We start from the raw sequence: 19,903 nt of genomic DNA, 5'->3' as shown, positions 1-19,903 counted from the left end.
TGCTTTTATTTCTTCTATCAATTTCCATCACCATACACTTCCTGACAATGTATTCCATCTGCTGCGTTTTTACCCATTCTCCTAATCTGCCTAAGTCCTTCTGAAGCCTCTCTGCCTCCTCAACACTACTTAACCCTCCACATATCCTTGTAACATCTGCAAACTTAGCCACAAAGCTGTAAATCCTGTCATCCAAATCATTCACATATAACATAAAACTGGCAGTTCCAACACTGACCCCTGCAGAACACCACTGGTCAGTGGCAGCCAACCAGAAAAGGCTCCTTTTATTCCCACTCACTGCCTCCCACCAATCAGCCAATGCTCTACCCATGCTAGTAGCTTTCCTGTAATACCATGGGCTCTTAACTTGTTAAGTGGCCATATGTGTGACATCATGTCAAAGCCTTTCTGAAAATCCAAGTACACAATATCCACCACCTCTCCTTTGTCGATCCTGCTTGTTATTTCTTCAAAAAATTCTGACAGATTTTTCAGGCAAGATTTTCTCTTAATGAAACCATGCTGACTTTGGCCTATTTTATCATGGGCCGCCAAGTACCCCGAAACCACATCCTTAGAAATCAACTCTAATATCTTCCCAACCACTGATGTCAGACTAACTGGCCTACAATTTCCTTACTTCTTCCTCTCTCCCTTCTTGAAAAGTGGAGTGACATTTGTAATTTTCCAGTCTTCCAGAACCAAGCCAAAATCCATTGATTTTTGAAAGATCATAACTAATGCCTCCACAATCTCTTCAGCCACCTCTTTCAGAACCCTGAGGGGTAGTCCATCTGGTCCAGGTGACACTTCAGTTTTCCAACCACCTTCTCCCTTGTAATGACAACTTCACTCAACTTCTGCCCCCTAACACTTTCAAACTTCTGGGATACTGCTCGATTCAAAATACTTATTAAGTTCATCCATCATTTCCTTGCTCCCATTACTACCTCTCCAGTATCAATTTCCAGTGGTCCAATATCTACTCTCACCTCTCTTTTACACTTTACATAAATCTGAAGAAATATTTGGTGTCCTCTTTCGTATTATTGACTAGCTTACATTTTTAATCCATTTATTTCTTCTTTATGATTCCTTTCATTGTTTCCTGTTGGTTTTTAAAAGCTTCCCAATCTTCTAACTTCCCACTCATTTTTTGCTCTAATATATGCCCTCTCTTTGGCTTTTATGATAGCTTTGACTTCTCTTGTCTGGTTTCATCATCTTCCTTTAGAATACTTCCTCTTCTTTAAGATGTATCTATCCAGTGCCTTCCATTGAGCTCCCAGAAACTCCAGCTGTTGCTGCTCTGCTGTCAGACCTGCTAGTGTTCCCTTCCAATCAGTTTTGGCCAGCTCCACTCTCATGCCTGTGTGATTCCCTTTACTCCACTGCAATACTGATACATCTGACTTTAGCTTCTCCTTCTCAAATTGCAGAGTGAATTCTACCATATCACGATCGTTGTCTCTTAAGAGTTCCTTTACCTTAAGCTCTCTAATCAATTCCTGTTTGTTACACAACACCCAATCCAAAATAGTTGATCCCTGAGTGGGCCCAACCACAAGCTACTCTAAGTAGCCATATTGTAAGCATTCTACAAATTTCCCCTCTTGGGATCCAGCACCAACCTGATTTTCCCATTCTATCTGTATTTTGAAATCCCCCATGACTATTGGAAAATTGTCTTTTTGACATGCATTTTCTCGCTCCCAGTGTAAACTGTACACCGCATCTTTGCTACTGTTCGGAGGTCTTACTGCCCGTGCAGTTTATTAGCTCCACCCATGATTCTACATCTTCCATTCCTCTCTCAGCTCTTCCTTACGATTTGATTTCATTTTCTACCAACAGAACAATGCCACCCCCTCTGCCTATCTGCCTTTCAATCCTTGGACATTAAGCTCCCAGCTATAATCTTCTTCCAGCCACAATTCAGTGATGACCACAACGTCATACATGCCAATCTGTAACTGTGTTACAGTTCATCTATCTTATTCCATACACTGTTTGCATTCAAATATAGCACCTTCGGTCTTGTACTTATCACCTTTTACATTGCAGCTAATCCCATTGACTGCAGTCTTGACCTGTCATCAGCCTGTCCTTGCTAGCATTCTTACTACGCACTGCCTCGGTTTGTAAACCAACTACCCAATGCTCAGCCCTATCACTCCGGTTCCCATCCCCCTACTAAATAATTTTAAACCATCCCGAACAGCTCTAGCAAACCTGCCTATAAGGATATTGGTCCCCCTTCAGTTCAGGTGTAACCCGTCACTTTTGTGCAGGTTGCACAAGAGATCCCAATGGTCCAGAAATCTGAACCCCTGTCCATTGGACCAGTTTCTCGGCCATGCATTCACCTGCCAAACCATCCTATTCTTAGCCTCACTGGTGCGTGGTACAGGTAACATTCCAGAGATTACTATCTTGGAGGTCCTTTTTTCAGCTTTCTGAAATCTCTCTTCAAGACCTCTTCACCTTTCCTACCTATGTCATTTGTGCCAATATGTACCAAGACTTTGAACTTTGACTTGCAATTCAAATGAATTACATAAACTGTGAGATTACTTCTGAAACTACTGCTGCCTTTTCCTCACAACAGAGCATTGGCCAAGGAATTTGAATATAAATCCAGAAGCACCACTGTGTTTCCTAAATACCTCCATCATCTTAGGTGATATAGGAATAATATAGCTTTGACAAATTCTCTGCTTTTGATCACACTAATATAATTTTAGTTATTTAAGATTCAAATCTGTTAAATTCACTTTTGTTCATAAAACTCTATAATTATGTAAGAGTTGGCAGAATGTGCAAACATTGACAGACCCCAATACGTACACAGGTATGCAAAATAGTATAATCGATATATTGAAGATTTTAACATCATTGATGCCAAAAGTAACTTATGCTGGGTTTCTACATAGTTAACACCTGCTGAACGTCTCTGTGTAGGTGGAGGTCAGGAGAAGAGGAAGGGGGGTGGAGGAAGGGTGGAACGACTTATTTTAAAACAAGTCATTATTGAAACTCTGCCCAGATCCTGGTGCTCCTCAGCTGGCAACTCCAGAGAGAAACACAAGGAAACAACTTTGCACAGATTCCTGGCTTTTGTGCAGTGCATTTAAGCTAAACAAGGCACCATTTCAGGGATGAAGCTCAGCTGTGCTTCATCAAGACTTCAATGGACTTTACTTTTGGCCCATCAGTTGGCACAGGAGCCACTGCCATGACCAGGAAAAATATACGTGATTTGTGTTTATTTATTTTATTAAAAGCAGAATTATTTTATTTCAATAAATGTAATTTTGAACCAATTTATATGAATTAGACATGTTTCTGAATAAATTCATGTTTTAATTAGTTAGATCTATTTCAATTGATTTTAACTTATACATCAGAGACATTTAAAAATATTTATAAAGCCCTTCTGTCAGCACACGGTGTCACAAGTCACCTGGTTAGGCAAGAGGCAGGGCCTTGGGATCTGATATTCAAAGCCTTGTTGCTGGTCTTGGATTGCTTCCCTCTGGGTTAATTGGACCATTCAGGCTACAAGAGGTTATTGAGGCTGTGGGCAATGAATTTGAGACAAGGGCTTCAATGAATATCATACAATTTATTATCAAATCCATTGTCCAAAAAGTTAGCAAAATTAAATCATGCATTCCCTAAATTTGTTTCAAACACAAACACTTGAAGGGATAACTGATATCTGAATGAGAACATATAATGGATATCACAGAGTTGGGAAAGGGTTTCAAAGGTTAAAAATATATTTCAATAAATTGCAACTAAGTTTTCTTTAGAGCCATTGATCCTGTGTAATAGTTTTTCTTGAATACTGGAAGTTCTGTGTTCAAAAGTCTCCAGTATTCACCATGCAGTTTGCTTTCCATGTATCATAGATTGGATTGGATGACTACCAGGTTGAAGAGAATGAAGAGAAAAATCCTTACCCATCCAATGAATTTCCAGGTAATTTTACAGGGAAACACAAAACCTGTGTTTTCCTTAATCTTGTCAATTCTATTCATATGAAAGAAACATGTGGCAGGACTACTTACTTCTTTTACTATTGCCCTTTTATTGAGAGAGTCTTATGGCACTTTTCTAAGACTAGTATTGCTTGGTCTTCAGGAGTGGTGCCCAAGGATTGGAGGATTAAATTACATTGTCATTAAAGTTGTGAAGTAAAATACATGGTTATTTAGAAAGTGAGGAAGGAATGAACATCATGCGACTGTAGGACAGATAATGTACATTTAGTTCCAGGCAGATGATTGGAATAATTTCTGCCATGCAATATAAACATTCATTTTGAAAGACGGCAATTAATCAGAAACATTTGTTAAACACTAACTTAATGGAATTTTTGGAAGCAGCTAAAGATTAAACTGCTTCAGAGTTGGGAGTAAGCTGGAAGCAGGACATTTTTATGTGCTTATGTCAAGCTTGTTGCAGGGATTGTACCAAGATTTCAATAAAATTACTTGTTTTGCAGGACTATTGTCAGGGTAGTTTTATTCAGAATTGATGAGTTTAGCTACACACTAAGTCCATATTTGTCCAAAATCCCCTTGTTTCAAGCAGGTTCTGTCTTGCATACGCTGATAAGCACATTGAAAACTTGTGTGACACAGACAAAATGACTTTAACAGTGTTAGCTATTGTAGCCCTATTAATTCTGACAAGAAAAAAACTAGAACAAAAACACAAAGATATTGGAAATCCAAAACTAAAACAGAAAATGCCAGAAACTTTCAGAAAATCAGATAGCAGCTGTGGTGAGAGAAATCGATTCAGTGTCTCAGGTCAGTAGCCCTCCATTAGAACTAGAAGAGTGAGGGGAAAAACAGTATTAAGTTACAGAAAGAATGAAATATCGAGGCTACCCTTAGATATAGAGAAGTAGCAAAGGAACAACTTGAAACTGAAGTAGACTGGTTACCCAAACTTTTGGATTTTTTTTATTGAGTGAAGTGGACAGATAGAAGGTGAGCTGGAAGTTGGAGCTTATGTTTGACATTATTGGAGATCAAATGTAGAGAGGACAGAGTAGGGCTGGGATAAGGAAACAAAATTACATCGAACTAGAAGTCTGGGGCTACCTTCACAAATTAAAAGGGGATGTTCTGGAAAATATGCTGATTTCCATCCTGTTCTCATATTGACATATTTTAATGACAGTTTGGTACTGCTTCTCATACACACAAAGAACTTTCAAATATCGTTACCTTTGCTTGCAATTTTCACCCTCACCTACCCTTGGTTTCACACGAGTTTCCCATTCTTTTTTTGACATCCATGTCTCCAATTCAAACTATAGGTTTGTGACCAATAGCTATTGGAATCCAACTGATGCAAATCCAACCTGTTTCCTGTGAGGACTTTGTTCCACTCACTCAATTTCTTAGTTTCCAACATATTCATTCCGATAACATGACCGTCCACACCAATGCCTTTGAGAAACTTTTCTTTTTCCTTAACTGGCTTCACCTCCATCATGGTTGATGAGGCTTCCAATTTTTGTCTCCTCTGTTTACCCCATTTCTGATCTTACACCTTCTCCTGACAGCCAGAGCAAGGATGGAGTTCTTCTCTGCTCATTTTCACTCCATCAGCCTCCACTGTCCTTGAATGGACCCCATGCTTACTGTTTGCAGTATCCATTACTAATTTGTACCTAAATGTAGAGGGCAAGATATTGAAGTCTGCTGATAACACAATACTGACTGTCCAATTGACAATGTTTTTGACCACAAGATGATTGGTCAGTTGGACAGCAAAATGGCAAATGGATTTTATCCTGGAAAGTTGTGAATTTGTGCATTTGAGAGGGTGCAATAGAACAAAGAAACGTATAATAAGTGGGAAAATATTGCGACATATAGAGAAACAGAAGTGCCTTGATTGTCTGACAAGACATCCTTAAAATATAGCAGAGCAGATCAATTACTTCCTCATTCATTGATTCCTGGAGATCATGCTTAAATAGTATACATTATCAGTTTGGGACAACGTGACAAGTAAATATAGTTCTGGTCATTACATTATAGGAAAGAAATGTTGACCCTGTAGAAAGCACAAGGTAAATTTCTGAAGATGTTGCCAGTGCTGGAAAGCTTTAGCTCTCAAGAAAGATTTGATAAACTGATTATTTTCTTTGGAACAATGGTGACTCAGTTGAGATCTAATTGAGGTGTACAAAATTATGGGGCCTTTAATAGGGTAAACAAGAGGACATATTTTTCTGAGCAAAGGGGTCAAACCACAGCAGGGAGATTGAGGTGGGAAATGAAGGATAAATTTGAAGTAATTAGTAAAAGAATTACAGGAAAATTATTACTTTAACTGGAGAAAGCAAGGTCTCTGGACCTTACTGCAAAAAAGGGATGTGCACTTGAAAAGATTTGTCAGCCCATGGTCTATTGCTGGGAGGTAGGGTTAGGACTGGAAGGCTCTTTATGAGCTAACAAGCAGTTCCCTTGTGTTCTGTATTTTTTTTTGCTTTTCTATGCTATTATATATAGTATTTCTTAAAACAAAATATATAGTATTTGTTAAAACAAAATATCAGAAGCAATAAAAATTTCACAGTATGTTAACTAAAAACATAGAATAAATGAATAACTAAATTAATATGGAATGAAATTATTTGAAGAATTACTAAAACAATAACTTGGAAGATGCTGTAGCAGATGGATCTGAGACTCCACATTAAAAATAAGACATTATAGAGAACGTGTTGCACAGAAGATAATGGACTGAATAGAACTATTCGGTATGAAGCAGAAGACATAGACACAAATTGTTAGAAAATAATGCAGAGGCAAGTGGTATGTTATCTTTTTCAAAACTGAATTGATTGTATTATGTAAAGGAAGTTGTGCAAACTACATCAAATTACAAAATGGCACTATACTTTGTAGCTGTGATAATGATAAATTTTAAAACTATTAAAAGGTGAGTTAAACCTCTTTACTGGAATGAGCTTGTTATGCCAAGGCGTAGAACATCCAAAAGGTAACACTGAAGTCATATCTCACATTGAATCTAGCAGTCATAGGAGAACTAATGAAGCGCTTTTTCTCTGAATTAAGGCTGTCCAAATGTAACAAGTGAAGGAATTTTTTTTAACTCTCATATGTTTCCTGCGAAATTTATGTTATTGTTGTAGTCCGCCAAGCATTCAGGTGAAAGTTTATAATTAAGATCCAAGTCAGGATATCCTGTCAATATCTAGATGTAAAGGCTGGAGTTAATTTTATGCCCTCAGGTGATGATGACGAAGAAGAACCGGAAATGCCAGTCGGACCACGCCCTCGTCCTCTTTCCGAACTACATATAAAAGAGAAGGCTGTCCCCATGCCTGATGCTAGCGCTTTTTTTATCTTCAGTACCACTAACAGGTATCAACCTTTATACCTTCACAACGAATATAGTGCGCAAACTTACTTGCAAAACATATGATATTGATATTGCAGAATGAATTGTAAATGATTTCTCATTTGTTCTGCTCCTGATCTCAGTTATGGCATCAATGGGAGGGGCAGGTAGCAGGAAGATGCTATTAGTTTTCAAATGTGAATACAATCAGACAAAAAGCCACAATGGATTGATCACCCATCTTCCTCGTGATCACTGGAGTGACACTGCAAATATAAGGAAATAAATCAGTGGCCCGTTTTTCTTAAAAATAATATGGTCATTGGAGTACTGGGAATGAAGGGGAGGGTGCATGAACTTGATCATCCGTGTTGGAAAGTAAATTTTTGAGTGCGTGTCAGAACTTACAAAGTATGTTTCATTTTAAATATATGTGAAATAGAGTATGTGAGTTCCAGTTAATTGGGACACATTAGGACTGGTACATTTTGGCCCAATTAAGTGGCTGCCCAAATTAGCCGAAGTTTCTTGGAAATAGTTAAAAAGGTATAAAGACAGCAAACTGCCATTTAACTGAGAAACAAATTAAGTATTTAAATGAAAAATAGAACAAATTAGAACACTATTGACAGTAAATGAACAAAATCAGTGCAGACAACTTGTGTAGATAAAGGACTGCCTTCATACAATCCTTTTGACGATTGCATGCTTGCAAATCTTCATTTTCATGGTAACATTCAAGATGATTGTAGACAGCATCAAGTTCTTTGCAGTTCCTAACTTGCTGAGATAGTGAAATTGTTTCATTTTTACTCCTGGCTGTTTCTGGCATCTCCAACCTAAATGGTTGAAACCTCTGAGCAAATCAATTCCGAATTGTCTTACTGCTTATTTCTTGCCAACCACCAGTGACAAAAATCACTGCTATTTGGACACAAACACACACAACTGATATTGTTTAAAAACTGTTTGCTCTAAGCACAGTGTAGTGTCTAACGGCTAACAATGTACATGACTGATGCTAGTTAGAAACTTCAGCAACAGTCTCTTGCCCGAATTAAGTGTCATAGTGTCCCAAATAAAGGGAATCCCAGCTATTTTCTCAATTAGTTTTTGCTCTTTAAGTGTTAGCCCAAATAAGCGGCTGCCCTAATTAACCGGAATCCACTGTATTACATTCTCCTGTTTATAAAAATATCAGTGATTGAAACAGAGTACCAGTTTCAAGGCAAAAATGTTTATGTGTTGGAGGACATGGGGTACAGGAAATAGTGCAGTAACACACTGCCTTGCAGTTCCAGTAACCTGGATTCAGTTCCAGTCTCTGATGTTGTCTATGTGGACTTAGCACATTCTTCCTTTGACCACATGTGTTTTCCTTGGATGTTCCAATTCCCTCCCACATTCTAAGTTTTATTGGTTAATAGATTAACAGCCTACTCTGCATTATCCCTAATTTTGGTGTGTTTAGGAAAATCAGCATGAAGATTATGAGTACGTAAGAGAAAAGGTTAGAGGGAAATAAATGGAAGAATTGAATTAATCAGGTTGCCAGTATAGGCACAAAGGACCAAGTGGTTTCTGTGCTGTGAAAAATATGTATAAAGTATATCATTCTTGAATACCGTGCTTTAATATGCCTCGGTATCAGATAAGAAAAAACATATTGTCCCATGACACCCATGCATAAGCTCATTTGAACAAGCCATTTTGAGGGGTGGGGGGCTTGGTACAAATTCATCAAATAAATCTTATCTCCAGTGCTCCACTGGAAATACAGCTATAATTTATATATTGCTCTAGGATTTAAGAAGGGTACTGAAGTGATTATAGTAATAGTTTTTGAAAATTGAGTGTAGTTTGATTTGGATATGTTTTGTGATGTACGAACAGTTTTGATACATTCAATACATGTTCATTTATGGTGATAAATACAAAATGATCAAGAAATATGAAATAAAGCATTATAATTCTCACTTGTTTGTTACCTATAAACGGAAAATTTGATACTCTAGGGATGGATTGTTTCCCCTTATTTGCTATTGCATTGCTTGGCATTGAATTTTAATGGGATGGATTTCATTTTCCATTAATATTTGATTCCACCTTCTTATGCAAAGCAAGTCAGCAAGTCTTGGTATATATTGGCAGAGTGAAGCCACGTAGGAAAGCAACAAAATAAATGATAGTCTTTCACACCGTATTATCACTGTTATTGTGTAAGTGTTAAATCAGAGCATAAGTCAAAAACTGAAGTAATAATCAATAAAATTTTTCATTTCTATATTGTCCTCATTCAAACTTCCATTATAGGTTCCGAGTGCTATGCCACAGAATCGTCAATGACAACATTTTTACAAATCTCATCTTATTCTTCATCCTATTGAGTAGTGTTTCTCTAGCAGCAGAAGATCCTGTACATCAGGACACCAAAAGAAACCAAGTAAGTTTAATGAGAAGAAGATCTGAAATTGATATTATTTTTATATGGACCAGGGCTGTCACTGAGCTCTGGGAAGGAATTTCTTTTTAATATAGGAACCGTTGATCACAATATTGGGAAAGAGAGGGCACAGTGTTCAAGAATAAGTAATCATTTGGTAGATTGGTTAACAATGGGGAGTACAGAGATGAAGAGTGGAAAGTTACATACATAGTCACTTAGAAAAAAATACAACGTCAGTGTCATGAGCACGGTAAATTGAACATGATGAAATAAGGAGAGCTAGGGAATAGTGGATTCATGCTCAAGGGAAATGTATTCAGATGATAAATTTAAGTTACTGGGCAAGAGGAACTGGTAGCCAAATAGAACATCAATCTAGGTTAAAAAAAAAAAGTTTTAAAAAAAAGCTTTTTTGCATTTGTTAAAAAGAGAAGCGTCAGACATAATTTTCACCGGAGGAAAAAAATCTAAAATTATTATTGTGTTCCATGACAATTACAGTTTAATTTGTGTTTTTTCAGAGGAATGTAAACCCTGATAAAGACTGACATCTTAAGCTAGATTTAATAATGGATGGTTAAACTATGTATGTGCCAACAAGCAATCTACTGATAGAACTTAGAGAGTCGAGCAACGTCTATGAGTGGAAAGGAATTGCTGACATGTTGGGTCAAAACACTGCTATCAATTAGCAAAGTCAATAGTTATTTAGTCTTTGATATTCTTATCCTCAGTATTATTGCTGTTTAAGGAAGAAACAAGTAAGAGAAAAGATGGGAAGCACTCAGCCAGACAGGCAGTATCTATGGAGTGTAAAAATGTTGATCTGTTAGCAGTTCTGAACTATTCCTATTTCGTACCATCCTGCTCCATTTGGCTGAATTTGCTCTTCCATTGAACATCGCAATTTTTCTTCCTCAAAATGAGTTTGCTCAGATATTTTCATGAGACATATAGAACATACTTTGTTTGAATCCTATTCATATTCCATCAATTATCTCTTCTTCCAGTATATATTATCTACGCCAGTATTTCCTGGTCTTCATCTACAACTGGAAGATTTTATCAGATTTACTGTTCTCATTCTCCCTGTCTTTGTCGCAGTTGTTCTTTCAGATGAGTAATTCTGCTCTCTCTTCCACTTTGCATTTGGCAATGTCTTGAACCAAGTCAATTCCACTTCCTGTATTTCTGCTCTTATCCCTTTCTTTCCCTTTTATATCCATGATAAGGTTTCCCTTTCTCCTGACATTGCACCCAGTCTGCTACCAGTCAATGCATCATTCTCAAGCAATAGATGAATACCAGTATGGTAGTGCCACAAAATCTGTTATTATCTTATTTCAAAGAAGCTATTCTCTTCATTCACCATCAACACACTCCTCCCTTTCCCAAGTTCTTTCCAAGGCGTGCATAACAGATACAGCAGTTTCTTCTTCCCTCCCATTACTCCAAAGTGTACTTTCCATGTGAAGCAGTTTTATATTTGTACTATTTGTTATTGTTTACAATGTAGTCTATTCTACATTAGTCAGTACAAACACAATTGATGACAGCTTTAAAAAACATCTCTATTCAATCCACATGTCACCCAGAGTTAAAAATCAATACTTTACTTCAATTATTCCTTCCACTTCCTGTGCTCAGCCCCCTACATTCTAATGAAATTAACTATAAGCTCAAGGCAGAACATCCATCTTTCAACAAAGCATCTTGAAACTCTGACCACTGATATTTTCTTCTGAGCTATGATGAAAGACTGACGAAAGAATTAATATTTTTTCACTGCACATATACACCCTGACCTCTGTCTTTTCTTTGTTTTTACTTAAAATTTTCAACATATGTAGCACCTTAATTTCTCTGTATCATTCTTCCCGTTTCTTCATCTCGTCCTTCTCTCAAGCCAATATATTCTCATTCATAATAATCTCTCGGCAATACCTAAAGGTTCATCCTTGGTTTTATATGCTATTTATCGCATGTTATTCATTTAATCAAAGAATAATTGTGCTAATAACACCTAATTATTTATATGCCTCACAGTACTTGCTGCTTTGTTGGAGACTACACCTTTTTCTTTTACATTCCTGATGGTATTTTAATGTGCCAAGAACTGTAAATCTCATTGAAGCTGTCTTTTTACCCCAAAGATTGTTGAAATATTTGGAATTTGTTTGAAGAAAGCTATTTTGAATTGTTGCCATTAGATTGTCCCCCTTTACTTTTGCTGGAGTTTATTTACAAAATTTACAGCTCCCAACGAAATCCTCCTTGATATATTTTCAAATATATAAACCTGTAATGCAGATACTTTGTTTTAAATTTGTGGAACTGCTTCAGTACTACTACCCTTAGATCATAAACACAAGAGATTCTGAGGATGCTGGAAATCCTGATATCTGGTCCTGCTGAAGGATCTCGGCCCAAAATATTGACTGCTTATTCCTTTCCATAAATACTAACTGACCTGCTGAGTTACTCCAGCTTTGTGTGTGTAGTCTATAGTGACTATAATTGATTAATATCTAAATGATCCGCTACAACTTTCATGAAATCATGTGGTATATTTTTACTTATAAAGCTAGAAAAAGAATTCAAAATTGATTGTGTTAGTAAAGTAATATCTACAAAGTAAACACTGGTTTGGAACTGTAATCTGATATATTCTGTGGCCTGATGGATAGTATTGATGTCAAATGTATCGTATAGCAGTAAATTGTCTATCTGACTATAAGGAAGTAGGGCAGCACATTTACTAATTTTTATGCTCTTGTGTTATAATTGTGGTCATTGATATCTTTTAATTTACATTCTGATTGTTCACTTTTGCAATTTATTACTAAAAATGCTGAATTGAAATTAATGTTAAATTCTTCTTTTACAGGTCCTTACCTATGCAGATTATGTCTTCACTAGTATCTTTACAGTGGAAATTATATTAAAGGTAATTATACATGAATTGTGCCTTGTTAGTTTATGAATTTATCTTCATTTGTGATCAACTGCCACGAAAAGACATAAGCAATTTCATGAGAGGTTTTAATGAAGACTAAGGCCCAGGAAGTTCGAATCTGACTTGTCCTGGGAAGGCAGACTGCTGTGCAGTATAAAGGTGGTAGAGGTATCAATGCATTTGGACAAAGATCTACTTCTTTATCAACTACTGTCCGGATTATTCATAGAATATTTCATGAAGAAAACTTAAAACAGAAAATTCTGAAAATGCCTGGCAGATCAAACAGCACCTTTGGAGAGAGGTTAAAGAGATTTTATCAGAATTGATAAAAGTTAGAGTTACTCAGTGGAATTACACATTGCTCATTGAGTTCAACAATAAAATTAAACATTGCTGGACCACATTATTTGATCATTATAAACAATAAAAATACAAAATTAACATCCTTTGAAAATGCATTCAGTAATATTCTATCTATATTTGAGGTTTTTAACAGATGCTTGTATGCATTTTGTCTTTTTCACTCTGAAGAACTAAAGTAGATAAATGTTTAGATATTGAAAAGTATACGTCACTACTGGAAAGCAATATTCAAGCCAGAACCTTATCAGCTCCAATGTTGATTGAAATAATGTTTTCTTTACATTAATTGCTAATGTACAATTTTATCCATTATGTCCTGGCTAAGTTTCCTGTTACATTCACATTGTGATTGATTATTACAACAAAGTGCATACTTGTTGCATGACCACATGCCAAATTGCTTGCTAAGCTTGTCCAAATAGATAATTTTTTGCCTTTATTTAAGGGCAACAATGATAAGCCAGGGAACTATAGGCCAGTGAGCCTTATATCCATGGTGGGAAAGTTATTGGAAAGACCTCTGAGAGACAAGATTTATTTGCATTTGGAAGGGCAAGGACTGATTAGGGATAACCAGCAATGCTGTTCACAATAAATCATGCCTCTTGAACTTGGAGATTTTTGAAGAGCAGGACAGTAGATGTTATCCAATGTATTTTAGTTAAAGTTTATAGATGGCACAAAGCTTGGTGATATTGTAGGTAGTGTAGAAGGTTGTTGTAGGCTACAACGGGACGCAGATTGAATGCAGAGATGGGCTGAGAATTAGCAGATGGAGCTCAAACTAAAAAAGTGTGAAGTGGTACACTTTGGAAGGTCGAAATTGAAGGCAGGGTACAAGGTTAATGGCAGAATTCTTAACAGTGTGGAGGCACAGAGGGATCTTGGACCCAAAGTTGCTGCAGAATTTAACAGGGTAGTTAAGAAGGCATATGATGTGTTAGCCTTTACTAGTCTAGAGCCACAAGGTACTATTGCAGCTCTGTACAATTCTGTTTAGATCGTACTTGGTGGTCCACATTATAGGAAGGATGTGGAAGCTTCTGAGAGGGGGCAGAGGAGATTTAGCAGGACGCTGCCTCAATTAGAGAGGATATCTTAGGTAGGAAGGCTGAGCAAGCTAGGGCTTTCCTCTTTGGAGTGAAGAGGGATGAGAGGCGACTTTATAGGAATTAATGAACTGATTAGAGACAGATTAAGTGGAGAGCCAGCATCTTTTTTCCCAGAGTAGCAATAGCTAATACACAAGGGCATAATTTGAAGGTGATTAGAGGAAAGTATGGTGGGGGGAGCAATGTCAGAGTCAGGTTTTTTTTTCCAGAAACTGGTAAGGGTGTGGAACAGAGGGCATGGAACACCATGCCAAGGGTGGTGATAAAGTAAGATACATCAGGAACCCGAAAATAGAAAACAGATGAAAAAAATATGGAGGGCTATGTGGGAGGGAAGGGTTAGATTAATCTTGGAGTAGGTTAAAAGGTCGCACAACATCGTGGGCCAAAGGACCTGTACCGTGTGTACTGTCCTATGTTTAACAAAGTCCTGCATAATAATGCTGGTCCAGAAGATACCTGACTGGCAGGAGCATGATGTGTGGCTTCAGAGCTGTGCGTCAGACATGGCTGTAAGCAGCACTGGGGCCCCACATGACTGCTCCCTTCCTGTTTACCCTGAATACCTCGGACTTTAGTCATGTCATATGCAGAAATTCTCTGATGACTGAGCAATCATTGGGTGTATAAAGGGAGGACGGGATGATGAATACAGGGTGCTACTGGAGGACTTTGTCAAATGGTGCAAGCTGAATCATCTGCAGATCAACATTAGTGAGACAAAGGAGATGGTGATGGACTTTAGGAAGACTAAGCCTGCACTGCTCCCTGTGACTATTGATGGTGAGGACGTGAATGTGGTGAGGACCTACAAGTACCTGGGTTGCACGTGGATGACAGACTTGAATGGAGCACCAACACAGAGGCTGTCTGCAAGAAAGGCCAGAGTCACCTCTACTTCCTGGGAAGACTGAGGTCCTTTGGATTATGCAGGCCTGTCCTTCCAATGTTCTACCAGTCTGTTGTTGCCAGTACAATCTTTTATTCGGTGGTGTGCTGGGGCAATGGCATCAACAATGGTGATGCCAGCAGTCTTAATAAACTGATTAGAAAGGCTGGCTCTGTTTAGGAGTCAAACAGGACACCCTGGGGGCTGTGGTCAATCAAAGGACCCTATGGAAAATCCAGGCAACTCTGGAAAATGTTTCTCACCCTCTGCACGCTGAACAGAGGAGCACTTTTAGTAATAGACTTAGGCAACTGCTCCAAGAGGTCATTCTTACTCTTGCCCATTAGGCTCTATGATGTGTCAACCTATAGCCGGGGAAGTGATGACGTGACCCCCTCCTGTTAGACTGTTTGTGGTAACTTGTTTTTTTTAATTCTTTCTACTTCTCTTTTAATATTTATGTCTGTGCACTTGTAATGCTACTGTGATACTGAAATTTCCTTTGAGATCAATAAGTTATCTATCTATTCATTAGAACACATGAGATCCAGGGTGAGGTAGCTAATTGTATATAAGATTGGTATAGTGGTAAGAGGCAGGGTGGTAGTAAATGGTTGTTTTCACATCGGAGGTTAGTGACCAATGGTACACCAAGGAAACTGGTGGTGGATCCTCCTTTGATGTACATATTACTGATTTCCATGACAATCTAAGTTGCATGATGAGTAAGTTTGCAGTGTTATACTAAAATTGGGTGGTGAAGTAAAGAAAGTTGTCCAAGGTTACAACAGAACATAGATCGATGAGGAAAGTGGGCAAGGGAATGGCAAGTGGAAATTAGCTCGAGATGACTGAGAAGTGCTACATTTTGGTTGGCAAAATCAAGGCAGGAGATACATAGTGAGTAGCACATCCCTTGGGAATGTCAGTGCCTGGAGAGACTTTAGGGTGCAAATACATAGTTCACCAAAAGTAGCAACACAGTTGGGCAGAGTGATGAAGAAGGCATCAGAAATGCTTACCTTTATCAGCCAAGGCAATGACTGCAAGAGTTATGCTGCCAATTTACAGTCGTACATAGCATTGCTTAGGCCGCACTTGGAGTATTGTATGCAGATCTGGTTACCAGGAAAGATAGGATTAATCTAGAGAAAGTGCAGAAAAGGTTCACAAGGATATTCAATCACAAACAAGAGAAAATCTGCGGATGCTGGAAATCCAAGCAACACACACAAAATGCTGGAGGAACTCAGCAGGCCAGGCAGCATCTATGGAAAAGAGTAAACAGTTGATGTTTTGGGTCAGGTCCCTGATGAAGGGTCTCAGCCTGAAACATCAACTGTTTACTTTTTTTCCATCGACGTTGCCTGGCCTGCTGAGTTCCTCCAGCATTTTGTGTGCATCACAAGGATATAGACTGGAAAGGAGGGTTTGAGACATAAGAAGAGATTGTAATAGGCTGAGAGTGGGGAGATTTAAAGGGGATTAAAGAGTAAATTTTTCACATAGAGAGCGGTTGTATTTGGAATGATATGCCAGAGGAAGTGATGGAGGTAGGAATAGGGACAATATTTAATGCGCATCCAGACAGGTTCTTGAATGAGCAGTGCTCAATGGAATATGGAATTAATACCCTCAAGTGGGTTTATGTACCCAGGCATGATGGTCAGCATTGATGCAATGGGTTGAAGGGCCTGTTTCTATATTTCTCTATTATTCTAAGTGGATGCTCAAACAATTTCATAAACTTACGGTGAATCAGGGTGTGAGAGTAACAGAAAATATTTATTTAATTTGATTCTATCTCCCAACCATCCCTTCAAAAGAACGTGCCCATATCCTGTTGGTGCCTACTCATTATATAGTTTTCCTTTTGCAATAATTGGATATGCCTGATAAAACTTTTTAAAAATGAAGTAGATGTAAGAGACAAAGCATACAGTACTGTGCAAAAGTCTTAGGCCTATAATTATATATATAGCTCAGGTGCGTAAGATTTTGCACAGTACTATGGTAATTTTATGTACTGCTGCCACAACAAAAACAAATTCCATGATGTATGTCAGCAATAATAAACCTGATTCTGATGTGGGTCTCTGTTGGGGACTGAGAGTGGGAAGGGGGCAAGAAGAGGGGAATCGTGGTTGGGAAAGGGGGAAGGGAGAGGGGAGGGAGCGAGAAGCACCAAAGACATTCTGTAATGAGCAATAAACCAACTGTTTGGAATCAAATGACCTTGCCTGGTGTCTCAAGGCTGGGTGTGTTCGCACCCGCACCACCTCCCACCCGTGGCTGTCCTTCTCTCCCACCTGTCCCACACCCCTCCTGCAGTGCTCCACCCTGTCCATTCCCAGCATCAGTCTTGCTCTCTACTCCACATTGACAAATACGATACTGAACAAAAGTCTTAGACATCCTAGACCTTTGCATAGTTCTCTGTGTGTGTGTGTGTGTGTTTATGTATATATGTTACTATGTGTCTTGTGTACTGGCTTATTTTGTAAGTTCATCATTTTCCAAGAACTCAACTAATAAAATCTTGTTTTACTCAATCATAATATATTATATAATTATAAAATAGTATCAAATTAAGATCCTTCCTATGAGGATTATATTATGAAAATAATTTTGGGGGTTGTCTTTAACACTTGGTGGTGTTATGTTGGTTTTCAAGATAAGCCATAAGTTGAATCAAAGGGAAATACAAGTCAAACTTGACCAATAATCTTATACATCCTAGACGACTGGGACAGATTTTATCAGGCAACAGGATAAAGGTATATAGTGTCCAGCGTATTGTATAACTTGAATTCTGATTTCATAAATCAAGGACTGAGCAGCCGGAGTCATCCACATGCCTAAGAAGTTCACAACTGTACATTGTGAAGTGATGGGTTTGAAATTCCTTCAACTTGAATGTTTAGGAATGAGTGACTCTGTTCCATGAATCTGCTGAATTTATCTATTTGGCTTTGCTGATAATGGACATGTGGTATATGTAAGCAAACCAAAGCTAAAAAAGGAAAATTATTTGAATGTGACTTAGTTTGGGGTGTACTTGCTGGTGAATTGAACACAGATGGCTGCTAAATTCCCGTTCAGATACTGCATTTTTTTAGACTATATATTGGAATTCATAAAGAGTAACAAAAGTATTCTTTTAACTTTTTAATGAAGTAAATGGTAAGTAATTTTAAGTGAAGTACCTGACTGGCAAACAATCACTAAATCTTGTTTTACCCCTTTGTCTCAATTAAGTTCTGCAACTATTAAGATCAGCATTTTTTTTTCATTGGGGGAAAATTAAATTTAGTTGATCTGCCACCACCTTATATGGCCAACTAAGCATTGACAACTGACATAGCAGCACTAATACTTTCTGGATTTATATTCCTAGTGGTTAAGTGCAATATTGTGTCAGCTATTTTCATCATTTTTTGCACTTACAAAGCCAAATTTAATAATAAATGTGATTGTACCTCTGAACTGTTAGATTCATTTCCAATTTCTGATGCTTCGTCATTAAAATCTTTTGGAAGAAGTGTAGTTCTACTCATTTGTTTCAAATCTAACTATGTGGCATGTGAATGAGATTAGTATAAGACCATAAGATATTGGAACAGAATTAGGCCATTTGACCTATCAAGTCTGGTCTGCCATTTTATCATGGCTGATCCAATTTTCCTCTCAGCCCCAATCTCCTGCCCTCTCCCGGTATCCCTTCATGCCTTGACCAATCAAGAATCTATCAACTTCTGCCTTAAATATACATAAGGACTTGGCCTCCACAGCCGTCTGTGGTGAAGATGTTCACAGATTCACTAAAGAAATTTCTCTTCATCTCCATTCTAAAAGGACGCCCCTCTATTCTGAGGCTGTGCCCTCCAGTCTTAGACTCTCCACCGCAGGAAACATCCTCTCCAGATCCACTCTATCAAAGCCTTTCACCATTTGATAGGTTTCAAGGAGGTCACTCGTCATTCTTCTGAAATCTAGTAAAACAGCCCCAGAGCCATCAAACACTCTTCATATGACAAGCCATTCAATCCTGGAATCATTTTTGTGAACCTCCTTTGAATCCTCTCCAGTTTCAGCACATCCTTTCTAAGACAAGGGGCCCAAACTGCTCACAATACTCCAAGTGAGGCCTCACCCGTGCTTTATAGGGTCTCAACATTACATCCTTGCTTTTATATTCTAGTCCTCTAGAAATGAACGCTAACATTGCATTTGCCTTCTTCACCACAGACTCAATCTGCAAATTAACCTCAAGGAAAGCCTGCACAAGGACTTCCAAGTCCCTTTGCACCTCAGATGTTTGTATTTTCTCTCCATTTATTTCTTCTACCAAAGTGCATGACCATACACTTCCCAACACTGTATTCCATCTGCCATTTCTTTTCCCATTCTCCTCATCTGTCTAAGTCCTTCTGTAGCCCTCTACTTCCTCAAAGCCATCTGCCCTGCCACCTATCTTCATGTGGTCTGCAAACTTTTGCAACAAAGCCATCCGTTCCATCATGCAAATGATTGACATATCATGTAAAAAGAAGATAGACCCCTGTGGAACACCACTAGTCACTGGCAGCCAGTCAGAAAAGGCTCCCTTTAGTCTCCCTCTTGGCCTCCTGCCAATCAGCTACTGCTTTCTCCATGCAAGAATCTTTCTTGTAATACCATGGGCTTGTAGCTTGTTAATCAGCCTCATGTGTGGCACCTTTTCAAAGGTCTTCTGA

At 38.2% G+C, this 19,903-nt stretch overlaps 1 protein-coding gene across 2 annotated transcripts in view; it reads left to right on the top strand.

Moving 5' to 3' along the window:
- The window catches only part of cacna1c (calcium channel, voltage-dependent, L type, alpha 1C subunit), a 669,326-nt gene that overhangs the window by 446,045 nt on the left and 203,378 nt on the right, over window positions 1–19,903 (top strand). For both annotated transcript variants that reach the window (XM_063058026.1, XM_063058027.1), the window contains 4 exons: window positions 3,918–3,987; window positions 7,289–7,421; window positions 9,712–9,841; window positions 12,732–12,791. In XM_063058026.1, the coding sequence (XP_062914096.1) occupies window positions 3,918–3,987; window positions 7,289–7,421; window positions 9,712–9,841; window positions 12,732–12,791 (393 nt within the window). The remainder of the gene's footprint in view (window positions 1–3,917; window positions 3,988–7,288; window positions 7,422–9,711; window positions 9,842–12,731; window positions 12,792–19,903) is intronic.

Source organism: Mobula hypostoma, chromosome 9 (genome assembly GCF_963921235.1).
Source record: "Mobula hypostoma chromosome 9, sMobHyp1.1, whole genome shotgun sequence".
In the NCBI taxonomy this organism is placed as follows: domain Eukaryota; kingdom Metazoa; phylum Chordata; class Chondrichthyes; order Myliobatiformes; family Myliobatidae; genus Mobula; species Mobula hypostoma.
This window is presented reverse-complemented; position numbering and strand designations above follow the sequence as displayed.